The sequence below is a fragment of the Coregonus lavaretus genome, assembly GCF_964263955.1.
Source record: "Coregonus lavaretus genome assembly, chromosome: 18".
In the NCBI taxonomy this organism is placed as follows: Eukaryota; Metazoa; Chordata; class Actinopteri; order Salmoniformes; family Salmonidae; genus Coregonus; species Coregonus lavaretus.
The window spans coordinates 282,861-303,610 of NC_140005.1; the positions used below are offsets into that span (position 1 = coordinate 282,861).

The 20,750-nt window shown below is 44.6% G+C and overlaps 1 protein-coding gene across 2 annotated transcripts in view; it reads left to right on the forward strand.

The window, feature by feature from the left end:
* LOC311146035 (uncharacterized protein) overlaps positions 1–20,750 on the forward strand; it is a 120,639-nt gene that overhangs the window by 17,216 nt on the left and 82,673 nt on the right. For both annotated transcript variants that reach the window (XM_084182477.1, XM_084182476.1), the window contains exons 3-4: positions 11,483–11,547; positions 15,420–15,577. In XM_084182477.1, coding sequence (XP_084038603.1) covers positions 11,483–11,547; positions 15,420–15,577 — 223 coding nt within the window. The remainder of the gene's footprint in view (positions 1–11,482; positions 11,548–15,419; positions 15,578–20,750) is intronic.

Here is a 20,750-nt window from a genome sequence, read left to right on the forward strand (position 1 = left end):
AGGATGTCCAGGGATCTCTCTCCTTTCATTGGCGCCTCCCAGTTGGTAAACTGTAAGTTGTAGAGCTAGGGAGAGGATGTCCAGGGATCTCTCTCCTTTCATTGGCGCCTCCCAGTTGGTAAACTGTAAGTTGTAGAGCTAGGGAGAGGATGTCCAGGGATCTCTCTCCTTTCATTGGAGCCTCCCAGTTGGTATACTGTAAGTTGTAGAGCTAGGGAGAAGGGGTCAGAGTCCAGGGATCTCTCTCCTTTCATTGGAGCCTCCGAGTTGCCTCATTGATCCTCAAAGAGGCTTGTGACTTGGAATACTAGGCGTTGCCATGCCAACCAGTCTGCTGCCTTTCCTATATCCAGACAATGGCAGACCTACTGGATTCCCAACATAGTATGAGGTACAGCTTGTAAGTACACTACACACATCTGAAAGATGTCTCATTTAAATATACAGGTGATTTAAAACACAATTTAATGCTATTGTGGCCGCCATATTGGATTTTGGAGACCATAATGGATTTGGAGAACATAAAATCCACAGAGGAAAATAAATGACAGTTTTCACTCTCTGAGCCCACTTGTTTTCTTTAGTGAAGATTACAACAACCTCAAAAGACGTATAACCAGGGGTCGGAATGAAGGCCGTCCCATCCCGGGAAGATAAACAATATGACTGGGATGGTTCAGACTTTGGGACAGTTGCAGGACGATAGGCCAGGAAAATATAAAATGCATACAACAGTAAAATGTTTACGGCCAGGTTTCAAACAATGATATAGCTGGCTAGACATCGCATATGGAATTATTTAGGTTATTAGAATATCATTGAAGGCTGGGGAACAGACACGGTGAAGGCTGGGGAACAGACACGGTGAAGGCTGGGGAACAGACACGGTGAAGGCTGGGGAACAGACACAGTGAAGGCTGGGGAACAGACACGGTGAAGGCTGGGGAACAGACACGGTGAAGGCTGGGGAACAGACACGGTGAAGGCTGGGGAACAGACACGGTGAAGGCTGGGGAACAGACACGGTGAAGGCTGGGGAACAGACACGGTGAAGGCTGGGGAACAGACACGGTGAAGGCTGGGGAACAGACACGGTGAAGGCTGGGGAACAGACACGGTGAAGGCTGGGGAACAAATCTAGCCTATTACCAATGTTATCTGATGAAGTATGACTTAATGGCAACATCGGATGTCCACTGAATGACTTTATCATTGCGCATCAAAAATATGATGCCTGCTTACGCGCTGTAGGCATCCATTACACAGGGGATTGGCTGCTATGGCACCTTGACAGTCTTGTAGCCAATGAGAAGCTTTCCAGGGATGTGCAGTTGACCTGGGTGGGACAAAGCAATGCCTAGATTATTTTCTGCGTAATGCGAACTATTGCTACCTGGCTCAGAGACGAGACGCACCGTGCAGCTACATTACATTGGAAACAGATTTCATCGCTTTAATTTCATCGCTTTAGCATAAAAGATGGCTTCTCAAGAAAATGAAAGAAAAGGTAAAAACTAAGAATATCAGGAAGCTAAAAAGAAGGCAGCTATGAATAATTAATCACCTCTAGACAATATTATTATAATTAATAATTATACCGACAAAATACTGGAGTCGGACTCGGATCAGGGGAGCGATTTGGACAACAAGGATTTCAACTCGGCCGCCGAAGATTGCTTTCTAGAAGGATTGGATCCACTTTTAGATCTGTAAGTAAATTATTTTCATGACTTTTTATATAGCTAATTTACTATATGTATTTCGTTTTTTTATAAGTTGTCTGCTTTTGTGCTTTGGATTTAGTTTACATAGGCCTATGTAACAAGTAATTTCAATGTTATATAATTCCAAAGTAGTTATTGTCTACGTTTCATATTAGTTCACTGTTTGCTGTTCCAAGTTTCATCCTTGTAACTTGAGAGGCCACTAAACTCTCATGGCCATTGTTTATTTGTGGTTCTCACCTCTACCTTTGTCTCCAAAGTGTTGCTGTTTGCTTTCTATGTGAGTCACTGTACAGATAAAGTTTAGGCTTGGTGTTTTTACTTTACAGTAATGTCGTTTTGTAAATTTAGTCATGTGTAATTCTGTGTGTCTTACAACAATATATCCCTTTATTTTATTCACCACAGAGTGGAGGATGCAGAGGATTTGGATGATGACGTTTGGGAGCCACCCCTCCCCAGCAAGCGCCCCCGTCCGGTCAAGGTCTTCACCCCCCACTGCTATGTCAATCACCCCGTCTGATGGTTATACATCCACTACTCCGCAAAGACCCCACTCCTCTTCAACCACCCCCACTCCTCTTCAACCACCCCCACTGCAGGCCCTGGCACCACTCCCCTCTCTGCAAGTTCATCTGGAGGTGTGGGGGCAGAGAGGAGATCTAGGCCTCAACAGAGGAGAGGGAGAGGGAGATGAAACGGAGGACAGGAAAGGGAGATGAAACGGAGGACAGGAGAGGGAGATGAAACGGAGGACAGGAGAGGGAGATGAAACGGAGGACAGGAGAGGGAGATGAAACGGAGGACAGGAGAGGGAGATGAAACGGAGGACAGGAGAGGGAGATGAAACGGAGGACAGGAGAGGGAGATGAAACGGAGGACAGGAGAGGGAGATGAAACGGAGGACAGGAGAGGGAGATGAAACGGAGGACAGGAGAGGGAGATGAAACGGAGGACAGGAGAGGGAGATGAAACGGAGGACAGGAGAGGGAGATGAAACGGAGGACAGGAGGGGGAGATGAAACGGAGGACAGGAGAGGGAGATGAAACGGAGGACAGGAGAGGGAGATGAAACGGAGGACAGGAGAGGGAGAGGGAGATGAAACGGAGGACAGGAGGGGAGAGGGAGATGAAACGGAGGACAGGAGGGGAGAGGGAGATGAAACGGAGGACAGGAGGGGAGGGGAGATGAAACGGAGGACAGGAGAGGGAGATGAAACGGAGGACAGGAGGGGAGAGGGAGATGAAACGGAGGACAGGAGGGGAGAGGGAGATGAAACGGAGGACAGGAGGGGAGAGGGAGATGAAACGGAGGACAGGAGAGGGAGATGAAACGGAGGACAGGAGAGGGAGAGGGAGATGAAACGGAGGACAGGAGAGGGAGATGAAACGGAGGACAGGAGAGGGAGATGAAACGGAGGACAGGAGAGGGAGATGAAACGGAGGACAGGAGAGGGAGATGAAACGGAGGACAGGAGAGGGAGATGAAACGGAGGACAGGAGAGGGAGATGAAACGGAGGACAGGAGAGGGATATGAAACGGAGGACAGGAGGGGGAGATGAAACGGAGGACAGGAGAGGGAGATGAAACGGAGGACAGGAGAGGGAGATGAAACGGAGGACAGGAGAGGGAGAGGGAGATGAAACGGAGGACAGGAGGCATACGGTCCTTGAAGATGATGAGGAGCCAGAACAGTTTAGGTTTAAACCCCAACGACCTGAAGGCCCACAGTTGGTTGGTGATGAACCATACACCTCCTTATAGCTGTTTCAGCTCTACTTTACCACCTCTGTACTGGGAACACTAATTAGTCATACCAACAAGTATGGGGACAGGAAGCAGCAGGGGGGAAGGAAGCGGTCCTGGAAACCTGTCGCCATGGGTGACATGCTCAACTACACTTCCTTGATGATTTACATGGGACTGGTAAAGGTATCAAGACTAGTTGACAACTAGAGCAAGTCCCCACTCTATCGGTTGGAGTTCCCCACCTCCATCATGAGTGAAAACCGATTCTTGGCCATCAACCGTACTCTTCACATGAGTGACCCACAGAGGGATCAGGAGAATGTCCAGAAGAAGAGGACTGCAGGGTATGATTGTCTTGTAAGAGTCAAGCCCCTTTATCATGACATGGTGTAGGCATGCAAAACTTTCTTCCAGCCTGCTCAAAATCTATCTGTAGATGAGCGCATGGTTGCCTCAAATGCTCGAATTGGCTTGAAGCAATATATGAAAAATAAGCTGACCAAATGGGGCTACAAGCTCTGTGCTAGCTGATTCAGCCTCTGCCTACATGTGGAACTTGTTCATCTATGAAGGCAAGGCGATCACCCTCACTGGGAAGGGCCTTAGTCATGACTCTGTCATCCAGCTGATGGACTTCCCCTTATTGGCAGGGGGTACAAGCTCTCTGTGGACAATTTTTATACTAGTCCCATGCTTTTCATAGACCTCTTGAAAAATAAAATAGAGGCTTGTGGCACCAGTCGTCCTAACAGAATGGGTTTCCCCAGGACCAAGGTAAACCACATGACCAAGACAGTGGAGAGGGGGACCATACGTTGGATCAGGACTAACAAGCTGCTTGTTGTGAAATGGAAGGACACTAGGGAAGTAACCATGCTCACCACACAGCATAAGGCATTCAATAACGACCATACCTCAAGGAGGGTGAAAAATGACAATGGGGCGTGCGTGGGGAAGAATGTCCCCGTTTCTGTGAAGGACTACAATGCCAGCATGGGGGGGGGGTCGACCTATCTGATCTCTGATAGGCTACTACCAGGTCCTCCACAAGATCAGGAAGTGGTATAAGACTTTGTTTTACCACTTTGTGGACATTGCTACGGTAAATGCTTTCATTCTCCACAAGCAGATGGCCAAATCAAAAGGTCAAACCCCTCTCTCCCAGTTGGCCTTCCGAGAGCAGCTGGTGTTGGAAATGGCTGAATTGGAGGCTCAAAGCAACCTCCCAACCATCACAACCTCCCAACCATCACAACCTCCCAACCATCACAACCTCCCAACCATTACAACCTCCCAACCATCACAACCTCCCAACCATCACAACCTCCCAACCATCACAACCTCCCAACCATCACAACCTCCCAACCATCACAACACCCCCCACTCAAGGTGAGCGCCACTATCCAACACACATGCCAAAAGACAAAAGGAAGAACTGCAAGCATTGTTCAAAACACAGGGGGGAAGAAAAGGGGGAAATGCCAGATCTTCTGTCCGAAATGCCAGTTGGCTTTTTGTTTCCTGGCAGAGAGGGACTGCTTCAACATGCAGGAGCTATGGTGAAAGTCAAATCTAATCATCTACACCTGGGATGTAAAACGAACACGATGCCATTTGTAAATAGTTTATCTTATTTCTATTTTTGCACCTTTTTTAGTGAAGGACACGTGTGTAACCAAGTTTGTGTTTGATAAGACATTTGTATATATTTTTAATGTATATCTGTTGCTTTTATATTGTTTTTGTAAACAGTTCATTTGTATGTGGGACCAATACATTGGATATGCCAAGGCTAAACGTTCAGGCACTTGGGAGAGGATGATAAAACACTTGGATATCCCCTGTACGTCCCCCGACACCACCACAATGTTTGAGAGAGGTTGGTGTTGTAGAAATGTAGTTTTTATAGTGAACAATAAATTTTAGGCACATCCAGTGTGCAAAAACAGTGCATTTACCACATTCAGACACTTTGGAGAGGTTGAAAGGACAATTTAATGAACCCTGTATACCCCATAACACCACCACAATGTTTGACTGAGGTTGATATGGTAGAAATTGTGTTTTTATACTGAACAAATAGCATTTAGGGATTGCAAATATGTAATAGCACTGGAATTATCTAATTTACAGACATATGCCACTTTGGAGAGGTTTAGGGACACTTGGAAACATTTACATTTTACATTTTAGTCATTTAGCAGACGCTCTTATCCAGAGCGACTTACATGAGCAATTAGGGTTAAGTGCCTTGCTCAAGGGCACATCGACAGATTTTTCACCTAGTCGGCTTGGGGATTAGAACCAGCGACCTTTCGGTTACTGGCACAATGCTCTTAACCACTAAGCTACCTGCCGCCCCGTGACCACACCTGACAACACTCACTAAAACATCTGCCCATTTCTAGTTGTTAATATCAATCCCTTTTTTCCTGATATTGTTCACATGTTGTGGAAGCCATCTGATGTGTTTCCAGCTCTTGTCATCAATAATTCACTTATAGCTTGTCAATGAAAGATGACTTTCAAAATAAAAAAATAATAAAAAAACTAGTTTTGTGTGTGTTTGATCTTGTGTATTCTGAACTATGGAACTCCTATCTATCTTCTGATCATCTCCTCATCATCTCCCAGATGTCGTCTTTCCAAATATAGCAAGTTTTTGCATGTCAGAATCATGTAATTATACATGAATAGCAGTTACTTTTGGGTATGTCTATTTAGGCTGAAATCTACATTTTGCCATTACATTTAAGAGGTTATTAATCAGCTACTTACATTCTTTATAATAGAGATGCACATTTTGGTCAATTTTGCTTCCGACTGACCCTCATTAACCGGTCAACAAACGGTTACATTTTTTCCAAACAGTAAAATTACGTGACCAACAGAAAATACTAACAGAGATCTGTATATTTTATTTATTTTATTTTATTTCACCTTTATTTAACCAGGTAAGCCAGTTGAGAACAAGTTCTCATTTACAACTGCGACCTGGCCAAGATAAAGCAAAGCAGTGCGTTACAAATATGTGGGGTAAACAAAACAAAGTCAAAAATACAACAGAAAATATATATACAGTGTGTTCAAATGTAGCAAGTTATGGAGGTAAGGCAATAAATAGGCTATAGTGCAAAATAATTACTATTAGTTTTAACACTGGAATGCTAGATGTGCAAGAGATTATGTGCAAATAGAGATACTGGGGTGCAAAAGAGCAAAATAAATAACAATATGGGGATGAGGTAGTTGGGCGGGCTAATTTCAGATGGGCTGTGTACAGGTGCAGTGATCGGTAAGCTGCTCTGACAACTGATGCTTAAAGTTAGTGAGGGAGATAAGAGTCTCCAGCTTCAGAGATTTTTGCAATTCGTTCCAGTCATTGGCAGCAGAGAACTGGAAGGAATGGCGGCCAAAGGAGGTGTTGGCTTTGGGAATGACCAGTGAGATATACCTGCTGGAGCGCAGACTACGGGTGGATGCTGCTATGGTGACCAATGAGCTAAGATAAGGCGGGGATTTGCCTAGCAGTGATTTATAGATGGCCTGGAGCCAGTGGGTTTGACGACGAACATGTAGTGAGGACCAGCCAACAAGAGCGTACAGGTCACAGTGGTGGGTAGTGTATGGGGCTTTGGAGACAAAACGGATGGCACTGTGATAGACTACATCCAATTTGCTGAGTAGAGTGTTTGAGGCTATTTTGTAAATGACATCGCCGAAGTCAAGGATCGGTAGGATAGTCAGTTTTACGAGGGCATGTTTGGCAGCATGAGTGAAGGAGGCTTTGTTGCGAAATAGGAAGCCGATTCTGGATTTAACTTTGGATTGGAGATTAATGTGAGTCTGGAAGGAGAGTTTACAGTCTAACCAGACACCTAGGTATTTGTAGTTGTCCACATACTCTAGGTCAGACCCGTTGAGAGTAGTGATTCTAGTCGGGTGGGCGGGTGCCAGCAGCGTTCGATTGAAGAGCATGCATTTAGTTTTACTAGTGTTTAAGAGCAGTTGGAGGCTACTGAAGGAGTGTTGTATGGCATTGAAGCTCGTTTGGAGGTTTGTTAACACAGTGTCCAATGAAGGGCCAGATGTATACAAAATGGTGTCGTCTGCGTAGAGGTGGATCTGAGAGTCACCAGCAGCAAGAGCGACATCATTGATATACACAGAGAAAAGAGTCGGCCCAAGAATTGAACCCTGTGGCACCCCCATAGAGACTGCCATAGGTCCAGACAACAGGCCCTCCGATTTGATACATTGAACTCTATCTGAGAAGTAGTTGGTGAACCAGGCGAGGCAGTCATTTGAGAAATCCAAGGCTATTTAGTCTGCCAATAAGAATGCGGTGGTTGACAGAGTCGAAAGCCTTGGCCACGTCGATGAAGACGGCTGCACAGTACTGTCTATTATCGATCGCAGTTATAATATCGTTTAGGACCTTGAGCGTGGCTGAAGTGCACCCATGACCTTGCATGGGCAAGTTGCAGCGGAGGGTGCAGAGTTGGTGGCCGGGATAGTGGTAGCCAGGTGGAACGCATGGCCAGCCGTAGCAAAATGCTTGTTGAAATTCTCGATTATTGTAGATTTATCGGTGGTGACAGTGTTTCCTAGCCTCAGTGCAGTGGGCAGTTGGGAGGAGGTGCTCTTATTCTCCATGGACTTTACAGTGTCCCAAAACTTTTTGGAGTTAGTGCTACAGGATGCAAATTTCTGTTTGAAAAAGTTAGCCTTTGCTTATAATGACGATGCTTATGTTTCCGCCCTAACAACAAGCTTAGGCCCAAAATAAGCCCATAGAAATGCATTGGACCTATTTTGGACAGATAGCTGGCGAGAGTGAAACCTCTTGCTTCGCCTCTTCCTCTCTGATAAGAGCTGAATGTAAACATGCAACAATAGCAAGCCTATTATCTTACAGTCAAAAGGCTATAAACTGTTATTGAACATACAACTCCTGTAATGAAGCAGCTAATAAAACGCAATTTTCAAACATTTGCCAAAATGCAATTCACGGAAAACAACCATTCTAAACAGCGCACCTAATGCTAGAGGTTCCATATGTGACAGAAATGAACATCCCAGTTAGAAACTTAGAGGGGGAATCTAATAGCAACTACTATGATGGGTTGCTAATATGACTAGGACTGTGCTTCTGGACAATGAAAAAAAGTTTATATGAAAACCAATAGAACAGGAGAGAAATGCTGGTTAATGGCATGAGGAAGTCTTTATAAAATAATTGCCTCTACGCTACTTTGAAGGAAGGCAAAACATGCCTCATTATTTGAATTAAAGTAAAACGTTCAGGTTTCAAACAATTATACTGTTTCAAGCCCACATTACATTATACTGCCTGGACTGGACACCCATGCATACCCCACAAGACATGCCACCAGAGGTCTCTTCACAGTCCCCAAGTCCAGAACAGACTATGGGAGGCGCACAGTACTACATAGAGCCATGACTACATGGAACTCTATTCCACATCAGGTAACTGATGCAAGCAGGAAAATCAGATTTAAAAAACAGATAAAAATCCACCTTATGGAACAGCGGGGACTGTGAAGCAACACAAACATAGACACGCTATAACATACGCACTATACACACACCTACACATGGATTTTGTACTGTAGATATGTGGTAGTGGTGGAGTAGGGGCCTGAGGGCACACAGTGTGTTGTGAAATCTGTGAATGTATTGCAATGTAAAAAATTATATAACTGCCTTAATTTTGCTGGACCCCAGGAATGGGGATCCATAATAAATACAAATTACATTATGCTGCCTCAAGCTCACATTGGTGGGTGAATCGCTGATAGTCAACGGTAAGCAGAATATAGCTTATGCATCCGAATGGCGATTGGGAGGCGCACTTTACGAATTGAGATTGAGAAAAGAAAATAGCTTTTTAAATCGGGCCACAAAAGTTAAAACGCGATTGCATTTAGAATTGTTATTTGTTGCGCAATGACTGGGTTTACAAAAACACGTTTCACTCCAGTAGTCTACAGACTCCTCTAACTAGTCTCTACAGACTCCTCTAACTAGTCTCTACAGACTCCTCTAACTAGTCTCTACAGACTCCTCTAACTAGTCTCTACAGACTCCTCTAACTAGTCTCTACAGACTCCTCTAACTAGTCTCTACAGACTCCTCTAACTAGTCTCTACAGACTCCTCTAACTAGTCTCTACAGACTCCTCTAACTAGTCTCTACAGACTCCTCTAACTAGTCTCTACAGACTTTATGAGGAGCTACTCTGGCACTGTCTGACAGGTGGTAGGATATTCCCCTCTAACTAGTCTGTAGATATAATATACAGGAGGAACTACTCTGTAGATATACTATACAGGAGGAACTACTCTGTAGATATACTATACAGGAGGAACTACTCTGTAGATATACTATACAGGAGGAACTACTCTGTAGATATACTATACAGGAGGAACTACTCTGTAGATATACTATACAGGAGGAACTACTCTGTAGATATACTATACAGGAGGAACTACTCTGTAGATATACTATACAGGAGGAACTACTCTGTAGATATACTATACAGGAGGAACTACTCTGTAGATATACTATACATAGAATATACAGGAGGAACTACTCTGTAGATATACTATACAGGAGGAACTACTCTGTAGATATAATATACAGGAGGAACTACTCTGTAGATATACTATACAGGAGGAACTACTCTGTAGATATAATATACAGGAGGAACTACTCTGTAGATATACTATACAGGAGGAACTACTCTGTAGATAGAATATACAGGAGGAACTACTCTGTAGATATAATATACAGGAGGAACTACTCTGTAGATATACTATACAGGAGGAACTACTCTGTAGATATACTATACATAGAATATACAGGAGGAACTACTCTGTAGATATACTATACAGGAGGAACTACTCTGTAGATATACTATACAGGAGGAACTACTCTGTAGATATACTATACAGGAGGAACTAGTCTGTAGATATAATATACAGGAGGAACTACTCTGTAGATATACTATACAGGAGGAACTACTCTGTAGATATACTATACAGGAGGAACTACTCTGTAGATATACTATACAGGAGGAACTACTCTGTAGATATACTATACAGGAGGAACTAGTCTGTAGATATACTATACAGGAGGAACTACTCTGTAGATATACTATACAGGAGGAACTACTCTGTAGATATACTATACATAGAATATACAGGAGGAACTACTCTGTAGATATACTATACAGGAGGAACTACTCTGTAGATATACTATACAGGAGGAACTACTCTGTAGATATACTATACAGGAGGAACTACTCTGTAGATATACTATACAGGAGGAACTAGTCTGTAGATATACTATACAGGAGGAACTACTCTGTAGATATACTATACAGGAGGAACTACTCTGTAGATATACTATACAGGAGGAACTACTCTGTAGATATACTATACAGGAGGAACTAGTCTGTAGATATACTATACAGGAGGAACTACTCTGTAGATATACTATACAGGAGGAACTACTCTGTAGATATACTATACATAGAATATACAGGAGGAACTACTCTGTAGATATACTATACATAGAATATACAGGAGGAACTACTCTGTAGATATACTATACAGGAGGAACTACTCTGTAGATATACTATACAGGAGGAACTACTCTGTAGATATACTATACAGGAGGAACTACTCTGTAGATATACTATACATATACAATACATTTACATTTATGTCATTTAGCTGACGCTCTTATCCAGAGCGACTTACAGTTAGTGAGTGCATACATTATTATTTTCATACTGGCCCCCCGTGGGAAACGAACCCACAACCCTGGCGTTGCAAACGCCATGCTCTATCAACTGAGCTACATCCCTGCCGGCCAATCCCTCCCCTACCCTGGACGACGCTGGGCCAATTGTGAGCCTACAAGTAGGGAAAAGATCATTGAGATGACTGAAGTCTGATGTCATTTCTCTGTCATCTCTAAGGTAACTCCACTTCCTGGTCCCAACATTCTCAACCCAGGAGAGCCAATGGGAAGAAGCCCTCAGAGGTAAGTCACCCCACACCTAACCCCTTACCCAGCTTCTCTCTGCCTGTTGCTGTCTGCTGCCGAAGGACGTCTGTCTATGTCCCAGGTAGTTAGTGATCTGTCTGTCTGTCTCTCTATGTCCCAGGTAGTTAGTGATCTGTCTGTCTGTCTCTCTATGTCCCAGATAGTTAGTGATCTGTCTGTCTGTGTCTCTATGTCCCAGGTAGTTAGTGATCTGTCTGTCCCTATGTCCCAGGTAGTTAGTGATCTGTCTGTCTGTGTCTCTATGTCCCAGGTAGTTAGTGATCTGTCTGTGTCTCTATGTCCCAGGTAGTTAGTGATCTGTCTGTGTCTCTATGTCCCAGGTAGTTAGTAATCTGTCTGTCTCTATGTCCCAGGTAGTTAGTGATCTGTCTGTCTGTCTCTCTATGTCCCAGGTAGTTAGTGATCTGTCTGTCTGTGTCTCTATGTCCCAGGTAGTTAGTGATCTTTCTGTGTCTCTATGTCCCAGGTAGTTAGTAATCTGTCTGTCTGTCTCTCTATGTCCCAGGTAGTTAGTGATCTGTCTGTCTCTATGTCCCAGGTAGTTAGTGATCTGTCTGTCTGTGTCTCTATGTCCCAGGTAGTTAGTGATCTGTCTGTCTCTATGTCCCAGGTAGTTAGTGATCTGTCTGTCTCTATGTCCCAGGTAGTTAGTAATCTGTCTGTCTGTCTCTCTATGTCCCAGGTAGTTAGTGATCTGTCTGTCTCTATGTCCCAGGTAGTTAGTGATCTGTCTGTCTGTCTCTCTATGTCCCAGGTAGTTAGTGATCTGTCTGTCTGTCTCTCTATGTCCCAGGTAGTTAGTGATCTGTCTGTCTGTCTCTCTATGTCCCAGGTAGTTAGTGATCTTTCTGTGTCTCTATGTCCCAGGTAGTTAGTGATCTGTCTGTCTCTATGTCCCAGGTAGTTAGTGATCTGTCTGTCTGTGTCTCTATGTCCCAGGTAGTTAGTGATCTGTCTGTCTCTATGTCCCAGGTAGTTAGTGATCTGTCTGTCCCTATGTCCCAGGTAGTTAGTGATCTGTCTGTCTGTCTCTCTATGTCCCAGGTAGTTAGTGATCTGTCTGTCTGTGTCTCTATGTCCCAGGTAGTTAGTGATCTGTCTGTGTCCCTATGTCCCAGGTAGTTAGTGATCTGTCTGTCTGTGTCTCTATGTCCCAGGTAGTTAGTGATCTGTCTGTCTGTGTCCCTATGTCCCAGGTATTTAGTGATCTGTCTGTGTCCCTATGTCCCAGGTAGTTAGTGATCTGTCTGTGTCTCTATGTCCCAGGTATTTAGTGATCTGTCTGTCTGTCTCTCTATGTCCCAGGTAGTTAGTAATCTGTCTGTCTGTCTCTCTATGTCCCAGGTAGTTAGTGATCTGTCTGTCTGTGTCTCTATGTCCCAGGTAGTTAGTGATCTGTCTGTCTCTATGTCCCAGGTAGTTAGTGATCTGTCTGTCCCTATGTCCCAGGTAGTTAGTGATCTGTCTGTCCGTGTCTCTATGTCCCAGGTAGTTAGTGATCTGTCTGTGTCCCTATGTCCCAGGTAGTTAGTGATCTGTCTGTCTGTGTCTCTATGTCCCAGGTAGTTAGTGATCTGTCTGTCTGTGTCCCTATGTCCCAGGTAGTTATTGATCTGTCTGTCTGTGTCTCTATGTCCCAGGTAGTTAGTGATCTGTCTGTCTGTGTCCCTATGTCCCAGGTAGTTAGTGATCTGTCTGTCTGTCTCTATGTCCCAGGTAGTTAGTGATCTGTCTGTCTGTGTCTCTATGTCCCAGGTAGTTAGTGATCTGTCTGTCTCTATGTCCCAGGTAGTTAGTGATCTGTCTGTGTCTCTATGTCCCAGGTAGTTAGTGATCTGTCTGTCTCTATGTCCCAGGTAGTTAGTGTTCTGTCTGTGTCTCTATGTCCCAGGTAGTTAGTGATCTTTCTGTGTCTCTATGTCCCAGGTAGTTAGTGATCTTTCTGTGTCCCTATGTCCCAGGTAGTTATTGATCTGTCTGTCTGTCTCTCTATGTCCCAGGTAGTTAGTGATCTGTCTGTCTGTGTCTCTATGTCCCAGGTAGTTAGTGATCTGTCTGTCTGTGTCCCTATGTCCCAGGTAGTTAGTGATCTGTCTGTCTGTCTCTATGTCCCAGGTAGTTAGTGATCTGTCTGTCTCTATGTCCCAGGTAGTTAGTGATCTGTCTGTCCCTATGTCCCAGGTAGTTAGTGATCTGTCTGTCTGTGTCTCTATGTCCCAGGTAGTTAGTGATCTGTCTGTCTGTGTCTCTATGTCCCAGGTAGTTAGTGATCTGTCTGTCTCTATGTCCCAGGTAGTTAGTGATCTGTCTGTCTGTGTCCCTATGTCCCAGGTAATGAATGATCTGTCTGTCTGTGTCCCTATGTCCCAGGTTTTTAGTGAGGGTTCTGTCTGTGTCCCTATGTCCCAGATATTTAGTGATTAGTCTGTGTCCCTATGTCAAATCAAATTTTATTTGTCACATACACGTGTTTAGCAGATGTTATTGCTTGTGTAGCGAAATGCTTGTGCTTCTAGCTCCGACAGTACAGTAATATCTAACAAGTAATATCTAGCAATTTCACAACATATACCCAATACACACAAATCTAAGTAAGGAATGGAATTGACAATATATACATATATGGACGAGCAATGACAGAGCGGCATGGACTAAGATACAGTAGAATATTATAGAATACACTACAGTGAGGGAAAAAGGTAATTGATCCCCTGCTGATTTTGTACGTTTTCCCACTGACAAAGAAATGATCAGTCTAGACTTTTTATGGTAGGTTTATTTGAACAGTGAGAGACAGAATAACAACAACAAAATCCAGAAAAACGCATGTCAAAAATGTTATAAATTGATTTGCATTTGAATGAGGGAAATAACAATTGTTTTATTTATTTTTTCTTCAAAATCATCTCGCGGGCCGGATTAAATCCGTTTGCGGGCCTGATCCGGCCCGCGGGCCGGACGTTTGACACCCCTGCTCTAGAGTCATTTGTGTGTCCTAATTATTTAATCAAACAGTGCGCTTAAAGCTTCAGACAAGCTCAGTGCATATAGTTGATTTTATATATGGAAAAACACATGTTTTAAAAATGTTGACCAATCACCAATCACGAAAGAACAGACGACTCTCAGTCCTACCCTACACTCATCAAGTATTTACTGAGTGTCTGTCTGTGTCTCTATGTCCCTAGTAGTTAGTGATCTGTCTCTGTGTCCCTATGTCCCTGGTAGTTAGTGATCTGTCTGTGTCTCTATGTCCCTAGTAGTTAGTGATCTGTCCCTATGTCCCTGGTAGTTAGTGATCTGTCTGTCTGTGTCCCTATGTCCCAAGTATTTAGTGATCTGTCTGTCTGTGTCCCTATGTCCCTGGTATTTAGTGATCTGTCTGTCTGTCTCTCTATGTCCCTGGTATTTAATGATCTGTCTGTCTGTGTCCCTATGTCCCAGGTATTTAATGATCTGTCTGTCTGTGTCCCTATGTCCCAGGAATTTAGTGAGTGATCTGTCTGTCTGTGTCCCTATGTCCCAGGAATTTAGTGAGTGATCTGTCTGTCTGTGTCCCTATGTCCCAGGTATTTAGTGATCTGTCTGTGTCCCTATGTCCCTGGTATTTAGTGAGTGATCTGTCTGTCTGTGTCCCTATGTCCCAGGAATTTAGTGAGTGATCTGTCTGTCTGTGTCCCTATGTCCCAGGAATTTAGTGAGTGATCTGTCTGTCTGTGTCCCTATGTCCCAGGTATTTAGTGATCTGTCTGTGTCCCTATGTCCCTGGTATTTAGTGATTTGTCTGTCTGTGTCCCTATGTCCCAGGTATTAAGTGAGTGTCCGGTCAATGTTCCTGTGTTGTGCAGGTGTTCAGGACAGACTTCATCACGGCCATGAAGCTCCATGACACATACCATCTGAACCCAGAGGATTACTACGTCCTGGCTGACCCCTGGAGACAGGAGTGGGAGAAGGGAGTCCAGGTCCCTGTCAGCCCTCACACCATCCCCCAGCCTGTAGCCCGGTAGGACATGTAGCATGTAGAACATGTAGCCTAAACACCATCCCTCAGCCTGTAGTCCGGTAGGACATGTAGCCTGGTAGGACATGTAGCATGTAGAACATGTAGCCTAAACACCATCCCTCAGCCTGTAGTCCGGTAGGACATGTAGCCTGGTAGGACATGTAGCATGTAGAACATGTAGCCTAAACACCATCCCTCAGCCTGTAGCCCGGTAGGACATGTAGCATGTAGAACATGTAGCCTAATCATCATCCCCCAGCCTGTAGCCCGGTAGGACATGTAGCCTAAACACCATCCCTCAGCCTGTTGCCTGGTAGGGCATGTAGCCTGGTGGGACCATCCCTCAGCCTGTAGCCCGGTAGGACATGTAGCATGTAGAACATGTAGCCTAATCATCATCCCCCAGCCTGTAGTCCGGTAGGACATGTAGCCCGGTAGGACATGTAGCCTAAACACCATCCCTCAGCCTCTAACCCGGTAGGACATGTAGCCTAAACACCATCCCTCAGCCTGTAGCCCGGTAGGACATGTAGCCTAAACACCATCCCTCAGCCTGTAGCCCGGTAGGACATGTAGCATGTAGAACATGTAGCCTAATCATCATCCCCCAGCCTGTTGCCTGGTGGGACATGTAGCCTAAACACCATCCCTCAGCCTGTTGCCTGGTAGGACATGTAGCCTAAACACCATCCCTCAGCCTGTTGCCTGGTGGGACATGTAGCCTAGACACCATCCCTCAGCCTGTTGCCTGGTGGGACATGTAGCCTAAACACCATCCCTCAGCCTGTAGCCCGGTAGGACATGTAGCCTAAACACCATCCCTCAGCCTGTTGCCTGGTGGGACCATCCCTCAGCCTGTTGCCTGGTGGGACATGTAGCCTAAACACCATCCCTCAGCCTGTTGCCTGGTAGGACATGTAGCCTAAACACCATCCCTCAGCCTGTTGCCTGGTGGGACATGTAGCCTAGACACCATCCCTCAGCCTGTTGCCTGGTGGGACATGTAGCCTAAACACCATCCCTCAGCCTGTTGCCTGGTGGGACATGTAGCCTAGACACCATCCCTCAGCCTGTTGCCTGGTGGGACATGTAGCCTAAACACCATCCCTCAGCCTGTTGCCTGGTGGGACATGTAGCCTAGACACCATCCCTCAGCCTGTTGCCTGGTGGGACATGTAGCCTAGACACCATCCCTCAGCCTGTAGCCCGGTAGGACATGTATCCTAAACACCATCCCTCAGCCTGTTGCCTGGTGGGACATGTATCCTAAACACCATCCCTCAGCCTGTTGCCTGGTGGGACATGTATCCTAAACACCATCCCTCAGCCTGTTGCCTGGTGGGACCATCCCTCAGCCTGTAGCCTGTAAGGACATGTAGTAGTCTAGACACCATCCCTCAGCCTGTAGCCTGTAAGGACATGTAGTAGTCTAGACACCATCCCTCAGCCTGTTGCCTGGTGGGACATGTAGCCTAAACACCATCCCTCAGCCTGTTGCCTGGTGGGACCATCCCTCAGCCTGTTGCCTGGTGGGACCATCCCTCAGCCTGTTGCCTGGTGGGACCATCCCTCAGCCTGTTGCCTGGTGGGACCATCCCTCAGCCTGTTGCCTGGTGGGACATGTAGTAGTCTAGACACCATCCCTCAGCCTGTTGCCTGGTGGGACCATCCCTCAGCCTGCAGCCTGGTGGGACATGTAGCCTAGACACCATCCCTCAGCCTGTTGCCTGGTGGGACCATCCCTCAGCCTGTTGCCTGGTGGGACCATCCCTCAGCCTGTTGCCTGGTGGGACCATCCCTCAGCCTGTTGCCTGGTAGGACCATCCCTCAGCCTGTTGCCTGGTAGGACCATCCCTCAGCCTGTTGCCTGGTGGGACCATCCCTCAGCCTGTTGCCTGTAAGGACATGTAGCCTGTAGTAGTCTAGTGGCAAGGCCCCTACATTTTTTAGATACCCAACCATGTTTTTTCACATCCCTAATGTCTCCCATTCATAAAATGGATGGTTGTATAAAAGAATTTTACTGCAAAAGTGGTTAAATGTATCAATATTGTGAGACATATTATATTGTGAGACACCCCCTTAACTCAAAAAGTGCAAAACATGCCTGGCTGGAAGGGGGATGGGCCACAAACTCATGTAACCCAATATTACAAGCTCTGATATTGCTAAAATGTGGAATAGAAGTAGTCTGTTGTCTGCACTACATACACAAACAAACAGCATTAGGATATCTTAATGCATCTTGGAAACATAGACCTGTAAACACAGAGATACAATAGGTGAATATAGCAACTATTGATATTTATGATAAATGTAAGCTTGACTTTTTGTTAGCTGATTAATAGACAACTTTCCAAGTCAAATGTTCCCTCATTCAGTACTGCATGGTCCTGTCTGATAACAATACACACAGTTACACATGTTTTTTGATGTTGTAATCGTCACTAAGGAAAACAAATGGGCTCAGACATCGAAATTACATTTTGGGGTCCAAGGTTCCTTGAAGGTAGAGCATGGCGCTTGCAACGCCAGGGTTGTGGGTTCAATTCCCATGGGGGACCAGTATGAAAATGTATGCGCTCACTAACTGTATGTCGCTCTGGATAAGAGTGTCTGCTAAATTACTAAAATGTAAAAAAGTATCTTTAGCCCCTACTCTTGTTTAGTCAGGGGGCCACCACAGATTATCTTTGGGGCCACCCTGGATTTTGCCTAAAATCCAATATGGCGTCCAAAATCCAAAATGGCTGCAATACTACCATTTGATGGGTGTAAATATGAAGTTTGTAGATGTGGCATTTTTTTCTGAATTGTGATAGACTGTTTTGGTTTAAATCAATTTGATTCTGAATCCAATATGGCCAACATAATTAGACTCAAACAACTTCACCTGCATATAAATTGCCCTGGTTTATTGTGTATTGTGTTATTCTGTTTTTAAATGGTTTCCTAAGGCTCCTGGTATAACTAGCACTATGAGTGGCACTGCCATGCCTCTGTTGTGTTTGAATAGCTGAAGCAAACTAGCTTTTCAATGTGTTCATGTTTTTCACGACACAAGCACATAGTAGTGTAACCAAGTTCCAGTAAAACAACCTTTAATAATACAGTCAGCTACTCTAGCAGTGGATATGTTCAGCTCTAACATTACCCCTCTTTTACCCACTGAAACTAGTGGACAAGGTTGATTGGACGTCTTTGAGGTGACCAGGACATGAGTGGGTCCTAACAGGGAGGAGCCAGAGTAGCCAGTAGTGGACAGGGAGGAGCCAGAGTAGCCAGTAGTGGACAGGGAGGAGCCAGAGTAGCCAGTAGTGGACAGGGAGGAGCCAGAGTAGCCAGTAGTGGACAGGGAGGAGCCAGAGTAGCCAGTAGTGGTTGTCCTTCTGGGGCCTGACAGGGAGGAGCCAGAGTAGCCAGTAGTGGACAGGGAGGAGCCAGAGTAGCCAGTAGTGGTTGGTGTCCTTCTGGGGCCTGACCAGGTTGCACAGCTAACTGGTCATTCTCATTAAAATGCAAATCAATTTAAAACATTTTTTACATGCGTTTTTCTGAATTTTGTTGTTGTTATTCTGTCTCTCACTGTTCAAATAAACCTACCATTAAAATTATAGACTGATCATGTCTTTGTCAGTGGGCAAACGTACAAAATCAGCAGGGGATCAAATACTTTTTCCCCTCACTGTACTGTCTATAGTGTCTATACTGGCTGTCTAGTCTGTTTTATAAAACACAGTTAAATAAGGAATTGGGATCTTGTTCTCATTCTGAGAAATAAGGCAACTATAAAAAATAAAACATTGAAATACCTTATTTATACGGAGATGGTTGTCCTTCTGTAAGGTTCTCCCATCTCCACAGAGGAACTCTGGAGCTCTGTCAGCGTGACCATTGGGTTCTTGGTCACCTCCCTGACCAAGGCCCTTCTCCCCCGATTGCTCAGTTTGGCCGGGCGGCCAGCTCTAGGAAGGGTCTTGGTGGTTCCAAACTTCTTCCATTTAATGATGGAGGCCACTGTGTTCTTGGGGACCTTCAATGCTGCAGACATTTTTTGGTACCCTTCCCCAGATCTGTGCCTCGACACAATCCTGTCTCGGAGCTCTACGGACAATTCCTTCGACCTCATGGCTTGGTTTTTGCTCTGACATGCACGGTCAACTGTGGGACCTTACATAGACAGGTGTGTGCCTTTCCAAATCATGTCCAATCAATTGAATTTACCACAGGTGGACTCCAATCAAGTTGTAGAAACATCTCAAGGATGATCAATGGAAACGGAACGTACCTGCACTCAATTTCGAATCTCATAGCAAAGGGTCTTAATACTTATGTAAATAAAGTGTTTGTGTTTTTTATTTTTTACAAATGTGTAATAACTTCTAAAAGCCTGTTTGCGCTTTGTCCTTATGGGTATTGTGTATAGATTGATGAGGATTTTTGTATTTTCTAAATACATTTTAGAATATCTCTGCTCTCTAGTCATATCTAACTATCTCTGCTCTCTAGTCATATCTAACTATCTCTGCTCTCTAGTCATATCTAACTATCTCTGCTCTCTAGTCATATCTAACTATCTCTGCTCTCTAGTGATATATATCTCTGCTCTCTAGTCATATCTAACTATCTCTGCTCTCTAGTCATATCTAACTATCTCTGCTCTCTAGTCATATCTAACTATCTCTGCTCTCTAGTGATATCTAACTATCTCTGCTCTCTAGTCATATCTAACTATCTCTGCTCTCTAGTCATATCTAACTATCTCTGCTCTCTAGTGATATATATCTCTGATCTCTAGTCATATCTTAACTATCTCTGTTATATGGTCATATCTAACTATCTCTGCTCTCTAGTGATATCTTAACTATCTCTGCTCTCTAGTCATATCTAACTATCTCTGCTCTCTAGTCATATCTAACTATCTCTGCTATCTAGTCATATCTAACTATCTCTGCTCTCTAGTCATATCTAACTATCTCTGCTCTCTAGTGATATATATCTCTGCTCTCTAGTCATATCTTAACTATCTCTGTTCTCTAGTCATATCTAACTATCTCTGCTCTCTAGTCATATCTAACTATCTCTGCTCTCTAGTGATATATATCTCTGCTCTCTAGTCATATCTTAACTATCTCTGTTCTATGGTCATATCTAACTATCTCTGCTCTCTAGT